General features: G+C 43.1%; 1 protein-coding gene across 2 annotated transcripts in view; it reads left to right on the plus strand.

The window, feature by feature from the left end:
* The first annotated feature begins 408 nt into the window (after positions 1 to 408).
* Positions 409 to 20,863, plus strand: part of KIF5C (kinesin family member 5C) — a 69,685-nt gene continuing 49,230 nt past the window's right edge. For both annotated transcript variants that reach the window (XM_026052153.1, XM_026052154.1), the window contains exons 1-2: positions 409 to 579; positions 18,119 to 18,209. In XM_026052153.1, the coding sequence (XP_025907938.1) occupies positions 454 to 579; positions 18,119 to 18,209 (217 nt within the window). In that variant the 5' untranslated portion in view covers positions 409 to 453. The remainder of the gene's footprint in view (positions 580 to 18,118; positions 18,210 to 20,863) is intronic.

Genomic DNA, 20,863 nt, shown 5'->3' on the forward strand with positions numbered 1-20,863 from the left:
GGGGGGAGGTTTCGGGGAGCCGTTAGGGGACCCGTTAGGAGTGGGGGGAGGTTTCGGGGAGCCGTTAGGCGCGGGGGCGGTCGCGCGCCGCCACCTGCCGCGCGGACTACGCCGCCCATCATCCCGCGCGAAGCGGAGCGGCGGGGAGCGGGGCGGAGCGGGGCGGGCGCCGCGTACTGCGGCGCAGCCACAAAGGGCGGCGGCGGGGGAGGGGACATGGCCGCGCCGCGCCGCTGAGGTGCTGCGGGGCGACGGCTCCGAGCCACCCCCGTTCCCCTTCCCTCCGCGGCCGCGATGGTCGCTGCGCGGGGCGCTGAGCTGCGCCGCCGTCGCCGCCCCTGCTGAGCCGCGGCCCCTCATGCCCCGCTAGCGGCGGGGCGGCCGCCTGCAGTGCCCGCCTCGCCGAGGGCTCGCTGCGGCAGCCGCTCTCCGCAGCGCCTCGCCGCCGCCGCCATGGCGGACCCCGCCGAGTGCAGCATCAAGGTGATGTGCCGATTCCGGCCCCTCAACGAGGCCGAGATCCTCCGCGGGGACAAGTTCATCCCCAAGTTCAAGGGCGACGAGACGGTGGTCATCGGGGTGAGTGCTCGTCCCCCCTGCCTCCCTGGGGCGCCGCGGTGCCGCTGATGTCATGCCGGGCTCTGGGCATGCTCGGCGGCGGGGAGGGGGCTCGCTGCGGCATCACCCCTTTCCTTCCCCCCCCCCCGCCTTCTATCGCCATCTCCCGCCGTGAGTGCCGGGGAACCCTCCCCCGCCACCCTCTTCCCCCACCGAGGTGCCGCTGTCTGTGGGGAACGCACAACGCGTCCTTCACTAGGACAAGTCTCCTCGCAACCCGCGCCCTTTGAAGGAACGGGCTTTGACTAACATCGCTTTGAATTTACCAAATGGCCTTTGGGCTGTGGCTCAGGTGCCCCCGCACCTCCCGGGGCTGCAGCTTCCTGGAGAGTTTGAGATGAACCCCCCTCTTGTCGGATGCGGAGGTGCCATTTCGGGCACGCCGCGGTCCCTTAGATGCCAGCTTGCCTCCCCAGGAGTGGTTTGGTGCTGTGCTTTACATATAGCTCTGCTTGGGTTGAGCCGCTACGAGAAAGAACCCATAGAATTAGCAATGCTAACAATGTGCTGTTGCTTATGTGTTTGGTTAAGATTCTTATTAAAGCTGTGAATTAGCAGTAACTTTAGAATTAGCAGTAACTTTAAGCTGTTGAATGATCATAGATGAGTGAGGAAAGAATGAGTCAATTCTGGACATAAGTGACTCATTTCTCTTTATTTTCACTTAACTAATTTGGCTTTATAGGAAACCCTTCATTTACTTGCAGTAACCTTCAGCTTTTGTCATCCGCGCCCATCTGTTATCAATCACAATCCACAATACAGCCTGTCATTTTGGATGCAGGTGCCTGAAACGAAGGAGGAGTAACTGTGTCACAGTTGCTTGGATGCTTAAAAATCAAGTCGCAGTGAATCTCTCCTTCTTCAACAAATAAACTCTCAGATATGTGAAAACCTGATTGAATTGCATCAGTTGAATATCCCTTTACCAATATCGTTTCTCCAAAAGATAGTGTTTAGAATACTTGCTTTTTTTCCCCTGCTTCAGTGAGTGTGCAGGTAGCTTAGCTGCATTGTTGTTTGTTAAGCATCTGGGGAAAACGGTAACTGTGGTGCCTTGAAAAAGCCATTAATATCTTGCAGATATCAGCTAGTTTCTTTAGGATAAAGATTTAAAAGAGTCGCCTTGAAAATCTGTTCTGAAGCTTAGGGTGTGCTTTTTCCCTCCCATTCATAGGGCAAAATACAGATTCTTGCCTAAATGCACATCTTGGTTGTTTCTTTAAACAAAACAAAATACACTTGGGGTGCCGCAGAGGCATTTGCAACTACTTGCAGTTTTGTAAATATAATTGGGAATAAGGTCTTCACTATTCATTGTCATATTTATTCAGAGTACAGGGCTCGTGGACATTGGTGCAACTTAATCTACAGAGGCTGCCACTGCAGTATATCAGTCAAAAGCAGCATTGGTTTTTGGTATTGACTCACTTGGAATTACTGCTTAGATCTAGCAAATATTGTTGGGAGAAGGATCCAGGTTTTGATGGAAGATGCTACCAGAGGGAACTCCCATCTAGAAAAGCAGTGTTTTGGACTTAAAGTTCTTATAGATGCTATGTAAAGCAGACCAGAAATGAACCTTTGTGTTTTGTTAGATTGTTTGGGAGAAGACTGCAATGCAGCTTTATTTCATAAAATATTGGAAAGGAAAATGTTTAAAATTGTTTAACATAATTTCTGTTAAAAATGGGGAAAAAAAAGGCAGGAATTTGTCATCACAAAAGAAAAATGAAGAGCTTAAAGGAAATATTTTTTAAATTTTATTTATATTTTTTTCTGAGCTTTCAAGAAAAAGAGGTCGTAATTTACTTCCCACCCAGGAACCGTGGGGAAAGTGCTTTTCTTGGACCTCCTACCATCATCTCCCACTACGCTTTTCTAGGTTTTGAGCAGATTTTCCAGCAAAAAAAAAATAAAGGTCAAGACTTAGTGATCTTACTGTTTCTTGAAAATAAGCACCAAAACAGGAGCTTAACAACATAAATTTGACTTTGTCCGAGATATATTTTCTATCACAAGTAAATAGGCATCCCTACAAAGCCCCCGGTCACGTGCTTTGGAGCTCTGGGTCAGAAGAGTCCTAAGGCAGTATGCTAATTCCTGTCTTCCCTTCTAGTCTCTTCCACGAGTCCCTGTGCGTTCTGATTCTGCTTCAAAATTTTAAATATAAAAGCCTTCTATAATGTACCTCCTCTTTAAATGTAGTGGAAAAAAAAAAAAGAAAAAATGAGAAATACAATTTTATTTTATTTTCTTCAGTGAGCTACCCATCAATCCTGAGAGCCTGCAGGTTCATTCTGTATCTATTTGGTTTTCTGCAGCCTCAAGGTGACTCTCTAATTGATTGCTTTGGCTGACATACCTACAAATGCATTTTCCTTGTGCACTTACTTATTACAGTCTTGTCGGAGAGGGTGGAGCTGCTGACTCTTGTAAGCCAGAAAACTGCCTCTCTTGCCTCTAGTTTCCTCTTCAGAATAGCTCCAAGGCCATTTATTCCTGAGCACTGAAAGGTTGAAGAGCTCCCTGTCTTGGGAGATTCTTTGCAGGAGGAGGCTTTTCTTCCTATCTAGCTGTATGGGGGGGACAATGCTTCCAGGCTTTTCCAATATTAAAAAGAAATAGAAGATTTTAATTCTAAATGAGACAGGTTTTCATTTCCTTTCTCTGACAAGTCTAGAGCGACCACCTCCAATGCAGTTCAGTAAAAGGTTTGTCTGCAGACTGATTCTTCAGCAAGAAGAGCATTTAAACCTAATCTTTCTAGGCAGGTCCCGACTCGATGATTATTATTATCGGGAAGAGGATAAAAGGGTTTTTCATCTGGGTTGTCGCTTGCTTTTTCAGCTGGAACGTGGGGGCGCCTTAAAGTGGAGCTTGGGAGCAGTGAGCGTGCCGAGCGCTGCCATTCCCTGCTGCGCGCTTGGTGTCAGGCAGAGCAGGGCAGGACGTCCCCAGCCCGTGCTCTCGCTGCCTGCACTGCTGGCAAAGAGGGTACATGGGAACACGGGCAGGGAACTGCGGGGCGCAGGAGGACATTGTTGCAGGAATTTCTTTTATTTGCATAGTATAAGGAAAAGAAATAAATGAGAGAGTGGGAGGGGAGGGGCTGCTGTTCTGCAAGGTTCTATTCCATGAAGAGAAATAAAGCAAAAATGGAGAGTCTCTGTCTTTGCAGGAGATGGGTAGAGTCTGAGCAGTGTTGGGTTTCTTTGTTTCTTATTTTGTTGTCTAGCCTTTCTGCTAACAGTATATAGGTACTGTTTGGAGAGCTGTCTTGTGCAGGAACTCTCGTTTATTTCCATGCCTGGAATATAAACATGTTTTATTTGATCTATCCCAGTGACGTCAACAGTTAGTACTTTTGTAAAGAAATTGCATTCTTAATTTGCTCCTGTGCAGAGATCTCTGTAGCTTGTTGTCACTCGTGTTTAAAGGTCTTAAACTATGAGAGAGATCTAACAAAAAACTTAAGTTGTAGATGAATGACTACCTAACAACTCTTTGTAAAAGAGTAAGAATCTCCCCTGTGCTTTACTAATGATAAAGTGCATATTTTTGTCAGTGGGGTGTGGCATGCTGTGCTTCAGGCGAAATCCATCCATCTTTCTCGAGACACAATACTTAATATAGGTGGGGATTTTGTCACGATGGAGGGGAGAAATCCCTGTTGTAAAATGGCTTTCTACCTCATACCAGTTTGATGTAGGATGTGAAATGGAGACGCAGCTTCTGTTAGCATAGCTGGGTTTACTCTACAATTGGAAAGAATCTTTTATTTTCTCCCTCTTTCAATATAGCCTTGAGCAGTCTTGATGTGAGAATTCAGTTGATATATAGCATGTATTTTCTTAGTAGAAGAATTAATCTGGGAACTTAATGCTAGCTTTGTCACCAAGCATCTGTGGTATATTTTTCAGCTTTGCTTAATTTTTCTATTCCAATGCAGATTATGTATGTTTGGTGTAAAAGCCTTTTCTGAAGGATTGGTGTGTGAGATGAGCATGACCTCTGTATGGAACTGATGACCCCAAAGACATCGAAATTTAGCAGATACTTGTGTGGGAGTGCTATCTTTCCAAAGTGTTAGAGCATGGGAAGATTACCATGTTTTATGACATGGAAAGATTATCGTGATCTGACAAAGGCTGGAAATCTTTTTTTTTTACCTGCTTTGCTTTCCTACTTTGTGGATAAGACAAGTCACGATGTGGTGTGCTTATTGCCCTGTGATTTTGGGCCATGTTGCCCTTGGTTGGACTATTTCCAGAGAAGCAGCAACTCGAGGCTCACCGATCTGTCGTTTTTTCCGGTGACTTCTTCGGGGAACTCAGGAAGAGCGAGGAACGTGGGTTATTGTGCATTGCTGCTTATTTGGATAACAAATACAGGATTATTTCACAGATTTAGGATGGGTTTTCTGTACCTTGCGGAACAACCATTTGGTAGCTATCCAGGGAGTTGCTCATGTGCTTGGTTTTTAAAATGATAATTGTTTTTCCTAAGGTGTGCTGCTGTGTTTATTACTTATTATCAGGAGCTTGTGTATGAGATGGAAATCATGGGAGAGACAGGATGACTGAGTGGTGTTTTGTTTAGTCCTTATAAGATGTTGGCTAAAGAGCAAAGTGGTTTTGGATCTAATTACCAGGAAATACAGTGTCAAGGCAAATGTAATGTACAGTGTTAATTGCTTTTTCGTAATATAAGTCTTTGGAGAAAATCTGTCTTGATAAGGACTTGCAAAAGAGTCTTCGAACTTTTTCAGAATTCAAGCCTATCTGCATCGCCATTAGCCAACCTCATGTCCAGCCTCATGACCTAGGTGACTCTGTAGGTGATGGGGAGAAAGTCATCACCTCAGCAGAGAAGCTGACTGTGAATGGGGATTTGGTGCACACAGGGCTATAAAACATTGTGAATTTATTTCTGTGCAGAGAGCTGATCTACCTCAGAAATATCTTCATCTCACATACTTACAGTTTTCCCAAGTTATGAAGCAGGTATTTGGGAAATTCCTTTCCTTTGGACCGGAAGATGCCACTTAATATGTTCAACATCTTTACTTGTTCTCCTCTTTCTGCTTTGTTGCAGTCTATTTTCTTCTTCTGGGAAGCTCTTAGTTATTGATGTTTGGATTCATTTCTGGAAATGCCCATTCAATCTGGTGTAATCAGATTTATAAGTACTTGGGAAGTCTGGAAATGCTGCCCTGATGAAGTTAGAGGCAGCGTCTCCTGAAGTTTCCTGCCGCGAAGAAAGGCTTGATTTGTAGCAAAGAAGCTGTTGGGGGGGATGTGGATGCACTTGTGCATGCATAGTATTTGTGTTTCCAGCTGTGTGCCAGAAGAGTAAAAGCCATTACAAAAGATGATTAGTGTTTCATCCTCCATCTTGCAAGCCTTTAATAGTCCAGCTTTCTCTGTAGCAGCTTTTTTGGAGGGAGGGGGTGTGGGAGGGTGGAGGTGCATGTGAGGAGAGTATTTTTGAAAAACAAGTGATATTTATGAAGAAGGAATTTTTACGTGTTGAAACATCTTTTTAGCTGAACTGCTGACACTCTTAGTATTATCTTTGTCTGTCTTTGTATCCTTCCTGTCATTATCATTAAAATGGTTCTCCTTCATATTTCTGTTTTCAAACTGCATGGTCCCTCCTGTGTTTCCAGGCACCATGTCCCTCCCCAGCTCTGTAAGAGATGCAGCAGCCGCCCTGCCAGCACCGCGAGGCAGGTTGTGCTGCTGTCTTGTCCTCAAGGTGGGGGCTTTATCCTCCAGTGAGGACAATATTAAATGAAAGGTAAATATCTCATGTCATCAGTATTTGCCAGTTCTCTTGTTTGAAAGCTTGAGTGTGCATAAACTCAGCTTTGTAGGTGCTTTGGTATAAGGAAAAGGTAGGGGGAAAAATGAGTTTTTAGATGTTGAAGAGAAAGTAATAACACAGAAGAAAAATGAGTTAAGCTGCCTGTTCTCAGCTTTGGAAATAAGTGTATATAATCCAAATGCCATCTATTAACTTTCTGTGTCTTTTGTTGTTGTTAAGTACAAAAGTGCATTTGGAATTTAACATGAATGCTTCCATCAAAACTTCTTTTCTATATGTTTATTTTAACAAAGTAAGCCTTGTGCATAAGATATCTTGTGTCCATTTTTGCTAGATCTTTGAGCTTGAAATGCTATGTCTTAGTGTGCAACCAAGCAGAACCACAGTTACTTACCAAATACTTTCAGACCCCTAGATTTCCCTTTTTCACTTGCTTCTGTGGTGTTGCAGCCTTTTAAAATTCACTGTCATGGCAAAGTAGCAGCCATTCTAAAACCATATTCACCAAGTCATTTGGATTAAGAAATGAATATGGAAAAGCACCTTGGTGCAAGGCCTGCCCTGAATTCCCTGAGAACAGAGTGCTGCAGGGCCAAGCTGGGAGCTTCTGGGTGTGCTCTTTCACCACAGGCAGCAAACTGAGGGGACACGGGCTGCAAGTCACCCGCATGTGCAGTGCGAGCTAAGCTGCTTGAGCTCATACCATGTTTATTGAAGCAGAAGAGTGATTTAGGGTTGCTCAGAAACTCGGGGTTGATGCTTCCGCCTTGACTGCAGTGTTGCCTGCATGTGTGGGTGTGGTTTTGTTTTTTCTCCCCCAGATCCACTGGTATTTCTCCATGGGAAGGCACTGTGAACTGGGAAAAGGCGTTTATTCAAACTTAGTGGTTTTGGGAGTGAAAATAGTGCCTGTTTAAACAAACAAAGCACGTATCTCAGAATACCCAAAATGGATCCTTCAGTCTTCTGAAGATGTGGAGCCAGAGGCATTACGGCGTTATTCGGATGGATTCCTACGTTTATTCATTTCTTAGAGACAGATCACTTCTAAATATTTATGGCTTCTTTTACCCTTCTCAAAAGGCTTCCTGTAATGAAAACAAGTTGCCTTTATCTAAAATAATGCTTCATTTAGTAGAGTTGGCTTTGAATCCCGACTTTCTCTGATATGTTCTGGAAATGCACGTGACTGTTACCAGATTCCCCTTAAAATGTCGATAATTGGACCCCAACAATGTCTAAAATGGGTGGACCCTAGCTGAAAACAAGAATGCTGGAATTCTCCCCCCCCTCAAAAAATAAACAGTGAGAGATAAGACCTTAAATGTTTTAATAGTAATCTTAGATGTCTTTGCAAAAAGCGATCTGTTTCTTTCACTGCTTCACACTCTATTACATGAAATCTTATTCCACTACCTAATTATAAAGATGGATGGAAGAGGCTCCTGGCTCACACAAGAGGCCATCTTAGGGTCAGAGAACAGGAAGATTCTGGAGAGAAAAAAGAAATCTTGTGAAGCTTTTAAACATTTCTGCTGCCTGAGAAAGATGTGATATTGAAAAGCACATTTTCTCTTTTGTAAGCCTTTGAGCTGCTTGATAAGTACTTTGGACAGTATTCCTGAACAAAATATTCCTGCATTTGTCTTGGAGATCTGTCGTTACTTGCAGCAGTTGCTGTGATAGTCTTTTCCATTTTTCTGACCTTGCAGCAGCCCATGTATAAGGGAGACCTGCCTGTTATCCTCAGTTTAGGGGCTGCCAGTTGACTTTTAAAGACACTCTGGGAATCTGTGAAAAAGTTGCATCTCTTACACACAAGTAACACTCTAACTGCTAAATTATTCTTTCACTCGGTGAAGAATGTGCAAAAGACCATTATCTGAACTGAGATAACTGGGTTAGGGAATATTTTTAGCAAAGCTGTTAACAGAACTCTTGATTTTTCTGCATTTGTAATCTCTGTTGACTTTGTAGGTTGCATGGATTGTTTGACTGTCTGTATTGAGGCCAGGGGTGAGCTGTGGATAATAAGAGTCTGTACAGAACTTTGCGATTTTATATTGTTCACTTGTATTTGAGAGTAAATCACTGCCAATTCTGAAAGTTGCGGGGGGTTTTTGCACAAGGTTCATAAGCTGAGCCCCGTACTTGCAGAGCCTATTGAGAGCAGCACAGAATTCAGCTAGAGGATCACGATGTTAAACCAGCTTATAAAACATCTAATGGTGCTTGTGGCTAATTCAGCAAGAATGAGCACGGAAAATGTTGCCTTGTTTGCTGTGTACCTGATAGCGTTTGCTGACGGCTTGATCAATGCTCTGCCCTTCTTAAATGCAATGACATCTGCAACGCTCTGAGGCCGCTTTACTTCCAAATTTTACTGCTGATGCTTTCAGTAGCTGACCTGTTTCACTTGCTCTGCAGACACAGTTGTCTGCACCCACATCATCCCTTTGCTCTCCAGTAACAGCAGGCGATTCCTCTTTAACACCTGACACTTGACTTTGCCACCATGCAAATGGTGCCACTACAGAGATTGACCTGTTGGTCTCAAAATAGTATCCCCTTTTTCTATGCACCCTTTATTCTTCATCTGTTTTCTATTGATTCTGTTTTGCTTTCCTTCATAGATTTCTTCATATCTATGTGCATTTTTATTTTTGTACCACTTTCTGGGTCAACTATAAATACCCAGTAGAAAATTCAGCTGTCACTTGATAAACACATTTGCTTAATTATTTTTCACTTGATGGTATTTTTTTTTAAAGTTTAACTCTAAAAAGAATCTTAAGACAAAACTAAATCTGCTATCCCGCAGTGTTTCTTTATATTAGACATAATGTTTGCTTATATCAGTAATGAAGGGTTTATTCTATCCCTCGCTTGATGTGCAGCCCGGATTTTGTAAGTATTAGAGAAAAGCCTCAGCCATAAACTCCAAATAAACGTGTTGCCAGCATAAACTGTTTATCTTCATCGTGCCATGTTTCCTGGTTGAGCAGCTCTGCACACCAGGCAGAAATCACATCCCTTCTTTCCGTGATGGAGATGGGTAGGATGCCTCTGTTAAGAGCCGAAGGAAAATGAAGTACAGCAGGTCATCCTATATAGAGCATTCTAGCCAATTTCAGAACTAGGAATGAGAGTGAGAAACAAAGCCCCACTCCTGGCATTGGGTCAGGGAGCTGCCCTGTGGCTCGTGTGGCTTTGGTGCCGCAAAGGGGGTGGTCCTGTCACAGCCCCCTCCCCAGGTCCGCAAATGCCATCTGGAAATGTCCCTGACTCCTGCAAAATTCTGTCCCTTGGAGCAAATGCCAGGATGAGTCATCACTGTCTTCATCCTATAATCTAAATTTTTCAAGGCTGCTCATTTGAAATGGTTACAAATAGATGTAAATGCAGTAGATTGAGAGCTGGCTCCTCCTTCACTGCAGTGTAAAGTGCTGTGTTTGGTACCCTCCAAGCAGTTAAGCATCCTGATGGAAGGCAGGAGCTGCCTGGTGGGGAAACCTCTGCCCTGGGCTGTGTGCAGGGCCTTGGGTTTTGTTCTTGCTGTTTTGTTCATGTTTGTGGGGAGGGCTGGCCATGCCCAGAGGGAGGGAGAGCCTCAACCCTGCGACTGTCTTCTAGCAACAAGACTCAGTTATTGCCCTCCCCCTTTATTCATTTTCATCAGATTTGATGTAGTTTGTAGTAGTTTGTAGCTGATAATTTAAGAGTTTTTTTTTTTTAACTTAAGTTTGTTAGCTTTATGATGTCTATTGTTTTGGTGAAGGTAATGCTATACAAATGCAGAATTTTAACTGAGATAAATTCACTCTTCCAGCCTGATGCAGGTCATAATGTGTTACATTTAGTAAACCTTACTTGGCTTGCTCTGTGTTTCAATGCTCTGCTGCAAGTCTGGATCTGATTTTTAAGTGTCTGTAGGCAAACAAAGAGGTCAGTTCTCTGGCCACCCATTTGTACAAAGGAAGTTCTCCCTTTTTTTCCTCATCTGTTACTGGGTTTGTTGGTTTAAATTGTAGGCTTTTCTGTGTAGGGATTTTTAAAGTTGACTGGATGATCTTGTAGTATCCTTAGAATTATGGTAGCTACTAAAACCTGCTTCAGTTGCATTGCAAGGAAGTGACTTGGAATGCAGTCTTTAAAAGCAGCTTGTTGTGTGTGTACTTTGAAATTCTGAGCAAGTGTTTTGACTTGGGGAGTGAGGTGTCTCCTGTCCGCAGGATTGATTGGGAGGCTTCTTGATCTGTCCTTGCTCCCTAGGGAGCTGTCAGTAACCACATAGCCGTGCCCAGGCCTCCTGCCTTCATCCAGGCAGCATCTGTTGCTGTCCTGCTGATACATCTGATATGTGAGTGATCCTGGAAAAAAACAAACCAGCTTAGTAGAGAATTGCTGATTAAAAACCCATCTTGTTGCCCTGGACGCAGGCAGTGAGCAGCACTTGTCCTCTCTAGCTGATCATGAGAAGGGAGTAGCAGTTGCTTGTCGACAGCTCTTCTGTCTCGTGCACGTTTCCTTTCTGCTGGAGAAAAATAGAAATCCAAGTAATGATTTATGTAGCAGGTAGATACTGTGTTTTTTATGACTGCTTGATAAATCTTGGCCCTTTCTTCATCTCCCAATGAAGCAATGAGCAGCACTGCTTTCACTTGCATCTGGAAGTGCTTAGCGTGCTCTCCTTTGTGCCTCAGGACTGCTGTGGAGAGCAGCGTGGCAGAGCAGATTGTACCCACATGCAGAAGCAGATCAGCCTTACTGTAGCTTGTAACAGAATTACAGCCAGATAATTATAGCCAGGCCTGCCTGTGTATTGACGATTTAGTGGAAATAGCAGCCAGGATGCTGATTTCATCACTGTGCTGTGAGAAGAAATGTGCTATGTATGTAAGCTGTGTGCATTTTGATTTGCAGTAAAGTCAAAATGCTGTAAATCAAAAATTCCATTTCTGCACTTAAAAGAACAAAATTTACTAAAGGAAGTCCAAGCAATAGATTTCAAAACACAGTTCTACAGCTCTTTGTTCTTGCAAAGCTCAAAAGAAGGTATTTTGTGTGTGTGTGTTTTCAGCTAGGTCTGCAGTACCATTTTTATTCATGTTATTTGTGTAACTGTTTGAGCTGCAGTCTGTATTGTAACTTAAGCAAAATCCCTCTGTCTGCTGTCCAGAAAATGCAGATTTCTCACAAAGGGACAGGCTGGCATAGATGTTCTCTCTATATAGAATGCAAAGCCCTTCGGTATCACTGCCAACTGAATTTTGAATGAAATGTCAACAACTCATGATGGATTAAGTTAAAGCATCCCTGATAAATTGAGAGAACTGTGAAAAACAGATTCTTAAATACTGTATTTTCCTAATGGCATCCTAATGGATGCTCCCTCCTCTGCCCCTGCCCCCCTTGCAGACAAAGCCTGCCATAATGGGGGGAAATGACAGGCTGGGCAGAACGAGAACAGCATCAGAAGAAATGATGACAGAAATCCAATAAAAGTATTACAAAAAGAGGCCAGATTTGAAATGGAAATCAAATCCTATACACAAGAATATACGTGCCTGCCTTCCTTGATGGCATCAGTCTTTCTCCCTGGCTCTATTTAATTAGCTTTTAGACATCTGTTTCATTTGTGCAGCTTGCACGAGCAGCACGTTGTACAAAGCAGCACTCCTCTATCCCAGGTGCCATGGGGTCACTAACAGCAGAGAGAAAGGGCAGCTGGACAAAGCTCTCCCAATGGCTGTGCTGGGCTGGGGGGTGGGGAAGGGGCTCTCCCGAACGCTCCTCTCGGCCACCTTTGAAGAGGAGCGTTGCCAAGAGCAACTCGCCTGCATTACTTGGATGGGGTAATTGCTCTGCCTGCCTTGACATCTGAGCTTTGGAGACGGCGCCTCTGTACAAATTGCAGCTCTTGGTGTAGTTGCTAGGATGCAGCTCCCGGTGTTCCCAGCACAGCTGCTTCCAGGTGGGCAGGGTGGTAGAAGCCAGTGCCCGTGCAGCCGTGCATGAGATGTGGCCGTAGCCACAGCGAGGGGCAGCCTTGCCCTGTGGCCCTGCAGCCTGTCAGGCTCTGTGGTGGTTTTTGCACAGTCGTTTTGCAGTGGAGAAAGGTGGAGGGGAGTATCTGAATAGTGGGGCTCGAATTTACCCTTCATTAATCCTCCTGATGCTTTGAACCTGCACCTCTTGATTACATTGCCTGAAAGGATGCTGGGGCAGCCTAATGATAAAAAGGTTTGTCCGCTAGAGTCTTCAGGATTCACTCACACAGTAAACTCATGCCTTTGGATTAATCCCAGGAAGACTGAATTAATATATAGAGCAGTTGTAAATGTGACAGCCCTGTAGTTTCTTGTGAAATGCTCTCTCTGCAGAACAAGCACTGGTCCATGTAGGTAGTGGGAACGTGAGCGTCTCCTTCATTTCTTTTTGTCTGTTTATGTCCATCGTCCTGAGACACTCCAGGACCAATCTGTTCCCTAATTCTCTTCCACCCTAGCTTTCTGTGGAGCATGCAGAAAACAAAGCTATTAGAGGAGAGGGCTTTGCTGGTCCGGGAGCTCACTGACCTCTGCTGACCTGAGCTGCCTTTGAAGCCCTGGCTGGCAGTGCTCACAATCCCATTACTGATCTTCTAAGCTGTCTAGTTCCCCATAAATCTGTAACCGATATCTTAAGCAAAGTGAAGATTAACACAACGCGGCCACAGCAGAATTAAGATATAAAACTGTCCTAGTTCAAGACATTCCTATATTGCATCTCTTTTCTGAAAGTAGAATTGATGGTCAGCAATTTGGGATTTTTACTTTACCAAAAAAACTTCAGTTTGTATTTTGAAATATCTCTGTTCCTTCTTTCATTTTGGCATGTATAAATAGTGTTATAAAACCCCAGGGTAAGGAGAGGTTCCACTGTTATTCCCCTAACTGCCTGTCCCATGGGACAGTGTTGTCTGAGCCCTGTTCCATTGAGGCAGCTCCAAGCTGCCTGAGGATATTGTTATATTAAATAATTTTCTGGTACATGATTTTTGTTTGTTTTCAAAAATTATGTTATTTAAATAACACTGAAAAGTCATTTGAAAATGGCTTTATAGTAGAAGTTACCTTGTATGGCTTTCTTATAAAAGAGATGATTAATTGTTCTCTGTTTCCATTCTCCCCTGCTATTAAAATTACAAAGCGCTTCAGTTTCTGGGGTGTCAGTCTTGTAGGAAAATTGCACGTGCTGTGGTTTTTGCTCTTTTTTTTTTGTACAAAGTGGATATTTTTCTGTCTTCTGCACTATTAGTTTGCATTAGTTCTATATACAGAAGGAATTGTACCCTATTTTTGAATTCTTCTATCCATTGATACAAGAGAGCCAGTTGGGTTTGGTGAAATGCTGGAGTCTGGTTTAACTATAGAAATTTGGAAAACAATTGAGTCTGCCTTACTTCGGCGTGCTTTCTTACCAGTCTTCTGTAAACTGAAGACTTTACTGAAGAATCTGGAAATGAATCTGAAATGCAAATGCCAGCAGCATTTAAAATAACAGTAGTGTTTTAAAGCATACAGATTAGATTAAGTTTGTCTGTGCTTTGCCAAAGTAAAATGATTAGACTACAAAGGTAGCTTTGAATGGGCCTGAAAAGATCTGTTAAATTAGAGTATATTAAATTAAACAAATACTGATCTATTGTGTGTACCACTGTAATGCAAGCGCCTGTGAAAACAAGAGGGACGGAGGTGGAGAGAATTCTTGCTGCTCGTGTTGGGGCTGTCTGGGTGGCAGGTTCCTCATTCCTTTGTGTGCTGTGATGCACGTTCCGTAAAGCTGAACTGACAAGACTAAACATGTAGTTTATCGCATATCTGAAGCAATCTTGAATTATCCTACTTAAAACATGATTTTGTGAGGGAAAGATGAAATAAACATGTTAAAGTGAGAATATAAGCTATCTTAATTTCTCACACCAAAAATGGATGCATGCCATCCACTGTAGCGCACCAGAAGAAATCGGTGTTGCCATTCATTGTCAGCGAGGCTGCGTCGTGTCTGAGATGCGCCGGAGCCGCAGCGCTGTCCCGCTGCCCACGTCTGCCTCTTACATAAGCTGTTAGGTAAGCGGGAGCCAGCTCCGGAGCCGCCGCGCGACGCGGAGCGCCGCCCGCCACCGTGCTCGTAACGGGGCACGCAGTAGCGTTTGCGGCCGTGAAAAGTACATCCATGAAGTGAATTAACAGCTTCTCTTTCATCTCAAACTTCATTTCCTAAATTGTGGCTGATCATATGCTACCAACATAAAGCAATATTTCTGCAAACAGAATTTGTTACAAGGAGGGGAAGGATCCCTTCTGGTGAGGATGAAAGTTAAAAATGGATCTCTGGCCATGTGCCAAATTCCGGCACCCTACAGAAATATTCATAAGGTGGATCAATAATTAAGCTTGCTATGCAAAAAGTAATGTTGTGTTCTGTCAGATGCTGTTTCATGACTCAAACTGCTCTGCAGTGCCAGTTTATATATATGTGAGTGATTGCCTTAATTTATTTTTCAGCCGAGTCTTAGGAGCATTGCCAAGATTTGGGAATTTCTCTTGGAGATACTTTGCAATCCTATGTAGTGTATTGAGATTATTTTGAAAAAAAAAAAAAGCTTGCTTAAATGTATACATGTTAAAAAATAAATATATGTATAAACAGAGGACTTGAAGTTGTAAGTTGTATATAAAGTTGTAGGTCCTCTCAATTCTTGTCTACTGTGCAAGTTGTTACTGTAGGAATGTTTCTAAAGAGCAAGCTAGAAAATGGCAGGGAGGGCAGTAGTATTTTCTTAGCCAGCATAAGTGAATAAATGAAACAGAGTAACCAAGTTTAATTGTCCCACTAACATGTGCTTATTTTCTCTCTGTTTTTAATCTTTTCAGTCCTCTGTCTTTTGAGGGAGGCCTTCAGGAGAAAGACACAGATCTTGCTCATTTCTTTTGCTTAATCAACAAAATAGCAAACATCTGTGTAGTTGCAGGATCTATAACTGATAAAGGAGAGAAGAAAGAAGGGGAGGGAGTGTGGGGGGCAGGGAGAGGGTTTGGGTTTTCTCATCCCAGGGCAGAAGTACAGGGGCAGTTATTTAACCTGTTTCTGAATGTTGAATGTGACATTCAAAAACCATACACTTACAAATAGAATAAAGATTTTATGAGTTGCCACTAAGGCTAGCAAGAGGAAATCTACCTTTCAAGGAAGAAATTCGCTGCTGTGCCAGGGATGGGTTTTGACTGAAAAACTGAATTGCCTCTGGCAATATTTTTCTTTTTGCTCTGTGTAAAATCCTGGTTCCAGGCTTGTAATTATATTTTGTATTTATAAAACATCTCCTACAAGAGCACTTAAGGTAGAGAAAAGTAGCTCGGAAATAATTTCCCATTAATTAAGCTCCTACGTAGCACGTGACTTCATCACCTGTATCCTCACCTATATATGCACTAGCGATGGTATTTTCTGTGATATGTTAAAGCCAATTCTAGGTGATTCATTTTAACTGCATCAGTAGAACTCTTCAACCTGAATTAGCAGTGAGCCAGGATAATAATGACAAAGTTTCAGCATAATTGTGGTTTGCTGAGTAACTCATGCGATTAACAAATTAGCCGTGTGATTTGAAATAGTTGGGCAATTTGTTTGTGCAAGGACTAAAAGCTTCCCTGAGCTATTGACTGATAATTACCTGACCACAAGCTGCTTTTTCTTGGAGGGCAAGAAGATGCCTCTGCTTGAAGAGCAGTGGGCACAAGAGTGGTACTTTCTGTAAGGCTCCTATTTTGAGGGGGAAGAAGAGGTGGAAATCCAGAGAAAACAGATGTGCCTGGGAACTGATGAATAGATTGCTCCCTCTGGCTTGAGCCATTCCTCTGCCATCAAAAGTGAGGCTGCACTTTCTATTTGTTTATTTATTGGTAGCAGGAGCTGTTCTTGGTTATCTTTAATTAAATGGGACTGTACTAGCTTATAGCTTCTTGCTCTATGGTACTGTTTGTAAAGAAATAGTTTCAATGGTGCCTGTGTTTATTCTTAGATTTTTTCTTTTTTTTTAAATAAAATCATCTTTGACTCAAATACATTTCTTCTTAAATGTCAATTCTGTAAATTCAGTGGGAAACTCTAAATATTGAGCTAGGAAAATAGAACTTGGCAATATGTAGGAAGAGCATAATTCTGTGTGATACCCAAGGGCCAGAGGAGGATCTCTCTGTCAGCGCGACGTGAGCAGGAATCGTAGGGGGATGTCTGAGCACCGAGCTCAGCTGTTAGGCAGCAGGGGCCAAGGTTAGTGCTGGGGGGCTACACGAAGCCGTCACTGGGAAGGAAGGTGACATGTAGGTAGGAGATAGTAAGAAAGCTTGGAGAATTATGTCAAGGGAAGGTGCACAGATAAAATTACTAGTATCAACTCATAAAATATCACTTTGTTTTTAGATGCTTATTTCCTTCCTGAATGATAAATTCTATTATGTTTGAAGTCTTCCTGATTTTTGGTATTTAATTAAAGCTAAATTGGTGAGGAAGGAAGGAAGGAAAAAAGAGTAGTTGTTTCCAAAAATGTGAATAGGGAAAAATGAAAAGGTTAAAGATGACCTCCGTGCTTGCTCTGCCCGTCTCTGGGCTGGAACAAAAACTTGGGCACTGTTGGCTCTTCAGGATGGATGTGCTTTTGGGGAAGCCTGAGAACGTCCTGTCAGAAACCAAGGAGCTTAAAGACATCCAGGTGGGGGGAAGAGTTCAAACCCTGCAGTTTGATCAGGATGAACTTCTACCTTGAAGTGTATTTTGTGCATTGGCACAAACTGCATCTGTTGCCTCCTGGTGATGGCTAGGGAGAGGGGTAGTTAAATGTTTGTGACGTCTGGGATGCTTCAACACCTGGAAATGGCCCTGATGAAAGCTCAAAATGTTATTTAAGAGCTTTTCATGTAAGACATGTATTGGTGTTATGTATTGGTGTTATGGATAAAAGCTTCCGTGTGTGAAATTTTTGTTCGCATTTTCGCATAAAATACAGGCTCAGGACAACAGAATGTTGAACCGATCTGCCGCCTTTTGTGTATTTACCCTGTGATTTTATGAACACACAAACACGCTTGCATTTTGCTAGCACGGAGATAAAGTGAGGCCGTTTGTGCTGAAGTAGCACGTGCTGTGCTGGGCTGCCCCGTGTCAGCAGAACGGAGTGCCGGGCGCCCGCAAAGCCCTGAACCAGCCCCTGCACTGCCTTTCACTGCTTGGCTGTAACGACCCTGTGACATCTTTTGCAAATGTCTGTATGGATGTTCTCCTTTAAATCCCGCAACAGGCAGAAAATAATCAATGTTCAATTGATGCTATTTCAGCCTGTTGTTTCCTGCAACTGCAGTGCACTGACCCAGATGTGAATGCACAGAAAACATATGCTGCTTTAGATTTGCTGACTACAGAAAAGCTGTTTTTGGAAAACATGAGATGTGACATCTGTTTAGCCACAGAAATATTGTAGTTTCCATTCCTTTTAATGTCTTCTTTTTCAGTAAAGTGAATTCTGCATTGGAGGGTACCTGTTTGTTAAGGAAGTGGGAAGCTATATAACTGTTACTTAAAACAACAAAAAAAGAACTTTTATCTTACAAAATTTCTGTTTCCTTTTCAGCAAGGGAAGCCGTATGTCTTTGACAGAGTGTTACCTCCTAATACAACCCAGGAACAAGTTTATAATGCCTGTGCCAAGCAGATCGTTAAAGGTAAGTGTGTTCCCATTTTGGTGAGGAAAGGTATGTATGCCTGCTCCCTCAGCTGGGAAGGATAGTAGGTGTTTAATAATCAGTATTTCCAAGGTGTGTGTTTTGGGGACTTCTTTTTGTTTGATTGATTTGTCAAGGTTAAGGACTTGTTTGGAAAGGCGAATTCAGAATAGCTGAAGGAACTGGAGTAGTTGTTCCTTAGTACTCTTAGTGTGCTAACTGCAATATTTGCTTTTGTGCTATATGATAAATGACAAAAGGCACTTCTTTATGCCCTATAAGAGCATTCGGTAGGGTGTCAGTGTGCAGAAGCTGTGTCTTTGGAAGGATTGAACTATTAAAGGAAAATATAAAAGGCACTGATATTTTGCAGCTGCTTTGCGTGCAAATAGCTTGCATTGAAAAAATGAAATGAGAACCCAGGTGCCTAATGGATAACACTGTTTGAAGCAAAACCTGCATAAGTTTATTCCAACTTTAAGATTTAATTTGAGAATCAACTTTTTGAAGTGTTTTAATTGCCCATTGTACTTTACTCTCCCTGGCTCCCACCTGACCATTATCTGCTTCAGCCTCTCCCCTGGTCTCTCACTGATGGTCCACCTGTGACTATAAGAGGTGCCTCAGCATCTTGGAGATTACTAGGAGGCCTTGGCCTACTTGTTCTCCAGTTCTTTCAAAATGCATTTATTTGGTCTTTTTTTTTTTTTTTTTTTTTTTTTTTTTTTTTTAATATATAGATATATATAAAAGTATGCAAAACATCAGAACTTGTGTCTGAGTTGTGCTTTTATAGCAACGCAAGGCTGTATGTTTAATACAGTGGGGTTTCTGTGGCATTAGAGACTCAGACTTGTTGTTGAGCGGCATGGGAGGGTCGAAGGGCTCTGTAGCCTCTTCTGCAGGAAACAGCATCTCTGGAGACCTCTACGTGCCGCCCGTGGGGAGAAGTCCCTGCAGTGGGCAGTTTTGAGGAGAAATCCTGAGTCCTGCTTTGGAGGAAATGGGTTTGCTCCCACCAAGAGCATTCAGCACATTAACATGCATGTGGTTGAGATGATCTGGGGAGCAGGAGCAGAAGCTAAATTTTGTGATGTTGTGGAGAGAAAATGAGTCAGGGACTTGAGCTGTCTCTTCACAGGGGGCATCCTAATTACAGAACCGCTGTGCTGAGATGGGTAAGCCTTTATTAAAAACTGGTGACATTGGAGCCAGAGTGCTTCAGAGTCGCTCATTTCAGAGCCTAAACAGAAAGCAGCTCTCCAGACTTCTGAAAGCTAAACTACAATATTGAAAGCATGTGCTTGTGGTGTATGCTTGGTGTCAAATAACTGTTTTATTTACTGTGTGCAGTGAATGGCTGCACACACAGCTTTTACAGCAAGTTCATGGGCAGGTGCTGGGAGCCCAGCGTAAATCCATGGGTGCTTCCCATGGCTTAACTGCTGCTCCTGCCACCCCAGCAGTCATTTGCGTGTTGCTCTATGTGTCCCTGTGAAGGCATTGCCATCAGCTGTGCAAGCTGCTCTCCTTTGAGCTGCTGAAGGAAATAAAATCCACTTTAAGATCAATTCACAAGACCGAAATTAATGTCCAGGTCTCCCTCCATTAGCTCTATGGGATGCCTGACTTCCTAAATTTGGGTACCTACATCTGGTACATGTTCCAAAGGTCTATCTGAAGACATGGTTGAAACACACTTTTGTATGTGTGTTAACTTAGCATTGTGGATACTTTGAAAGGAGAGTTTGTTATTTGTGCGAATGTGAGAGATGGAAAGCAGCTATTGAAGTGAGTTCGCATTTCTGGGCTCCAGCTTCCCAACCGGAAAGACTTCAGACTTTCTTGGTGAATGTTAGTTAGTCACTTTAACCTCTTTGTTCCTTGTCCATGACACTGTGATAGAAGCACTCCCTTTGCTGTCCAGCCTTATTGAGATGGTAATGCCTCCTAAGTGATTTTGCATAGTGTTTGTGCTGGGCTTGTCTCAGCTGGGCTCCTGGCTTGTCTAAAGGTTTTTTTTTTGTTTGATATTTTTTGGGGGGGAAGGAGTAAACTGCTCCAATACAAATGTGATTATTGCAAAAACCTCTACCCTGTATAGACTGAGTTCATTGAGCCGTACATTTTAGTGGGTTTGGGTTTTTTTTTTTTTTTCATTTGAGACCTAAAAAAGTGAAGAATACAAACACAGGGTCTTATTTCTGATAGAGTTAAGCAACAGAATTTACTGCATGGAAACAGCAGCTGAGTGCTCTACACCTTAAATCTTCGCAGCATTCTTAAACTGGAGTTGTGAGTTGCTGTTTCTTATTAAAATTCATTGCACTCCCCTAAAATGGCTAATGATTTTGTGGGATTAATATTAGAAAGAATGCCAGCTGAAACAATGGTTGTAACAACTATGTTGGCAATAAAAGCGATCGCTTGGAGTGGGGTAGAAACAAAGGGCTTGGTAAGTGAGCTGATGGGTTTCGTGCTCACAGTGGCTGAGCAAATACAGACCCGGCGCTGGTTCCCGTGCCCTGGCAGGGGCTGCTATGTGTGGGGACTCCTCTCTGCTGCAGATACCCACAGCTCAGGAACTGGTGCTAAAGGGTTTTTTTAACCAAGCTATCAAATATTGCTAAGTACCAAAGACTATCGTAGTGCTT

Source organism: Nothoprocta perdicaria, unplaced genomic scaffold, assembly GCF_003342845.1.
Source record: "Nothoprocta perdicaria isolate Ctin4 unplaced genomic scaffold, notPer1 scaffold_84, whole genome shotgun sequence".
Lineage (NCBI taxonomy): Eukaryota > Metazoa > Chordata > Aves > Tinamiformes > Tinamidae > Nothoprocta > Nothoprocta perdicaria.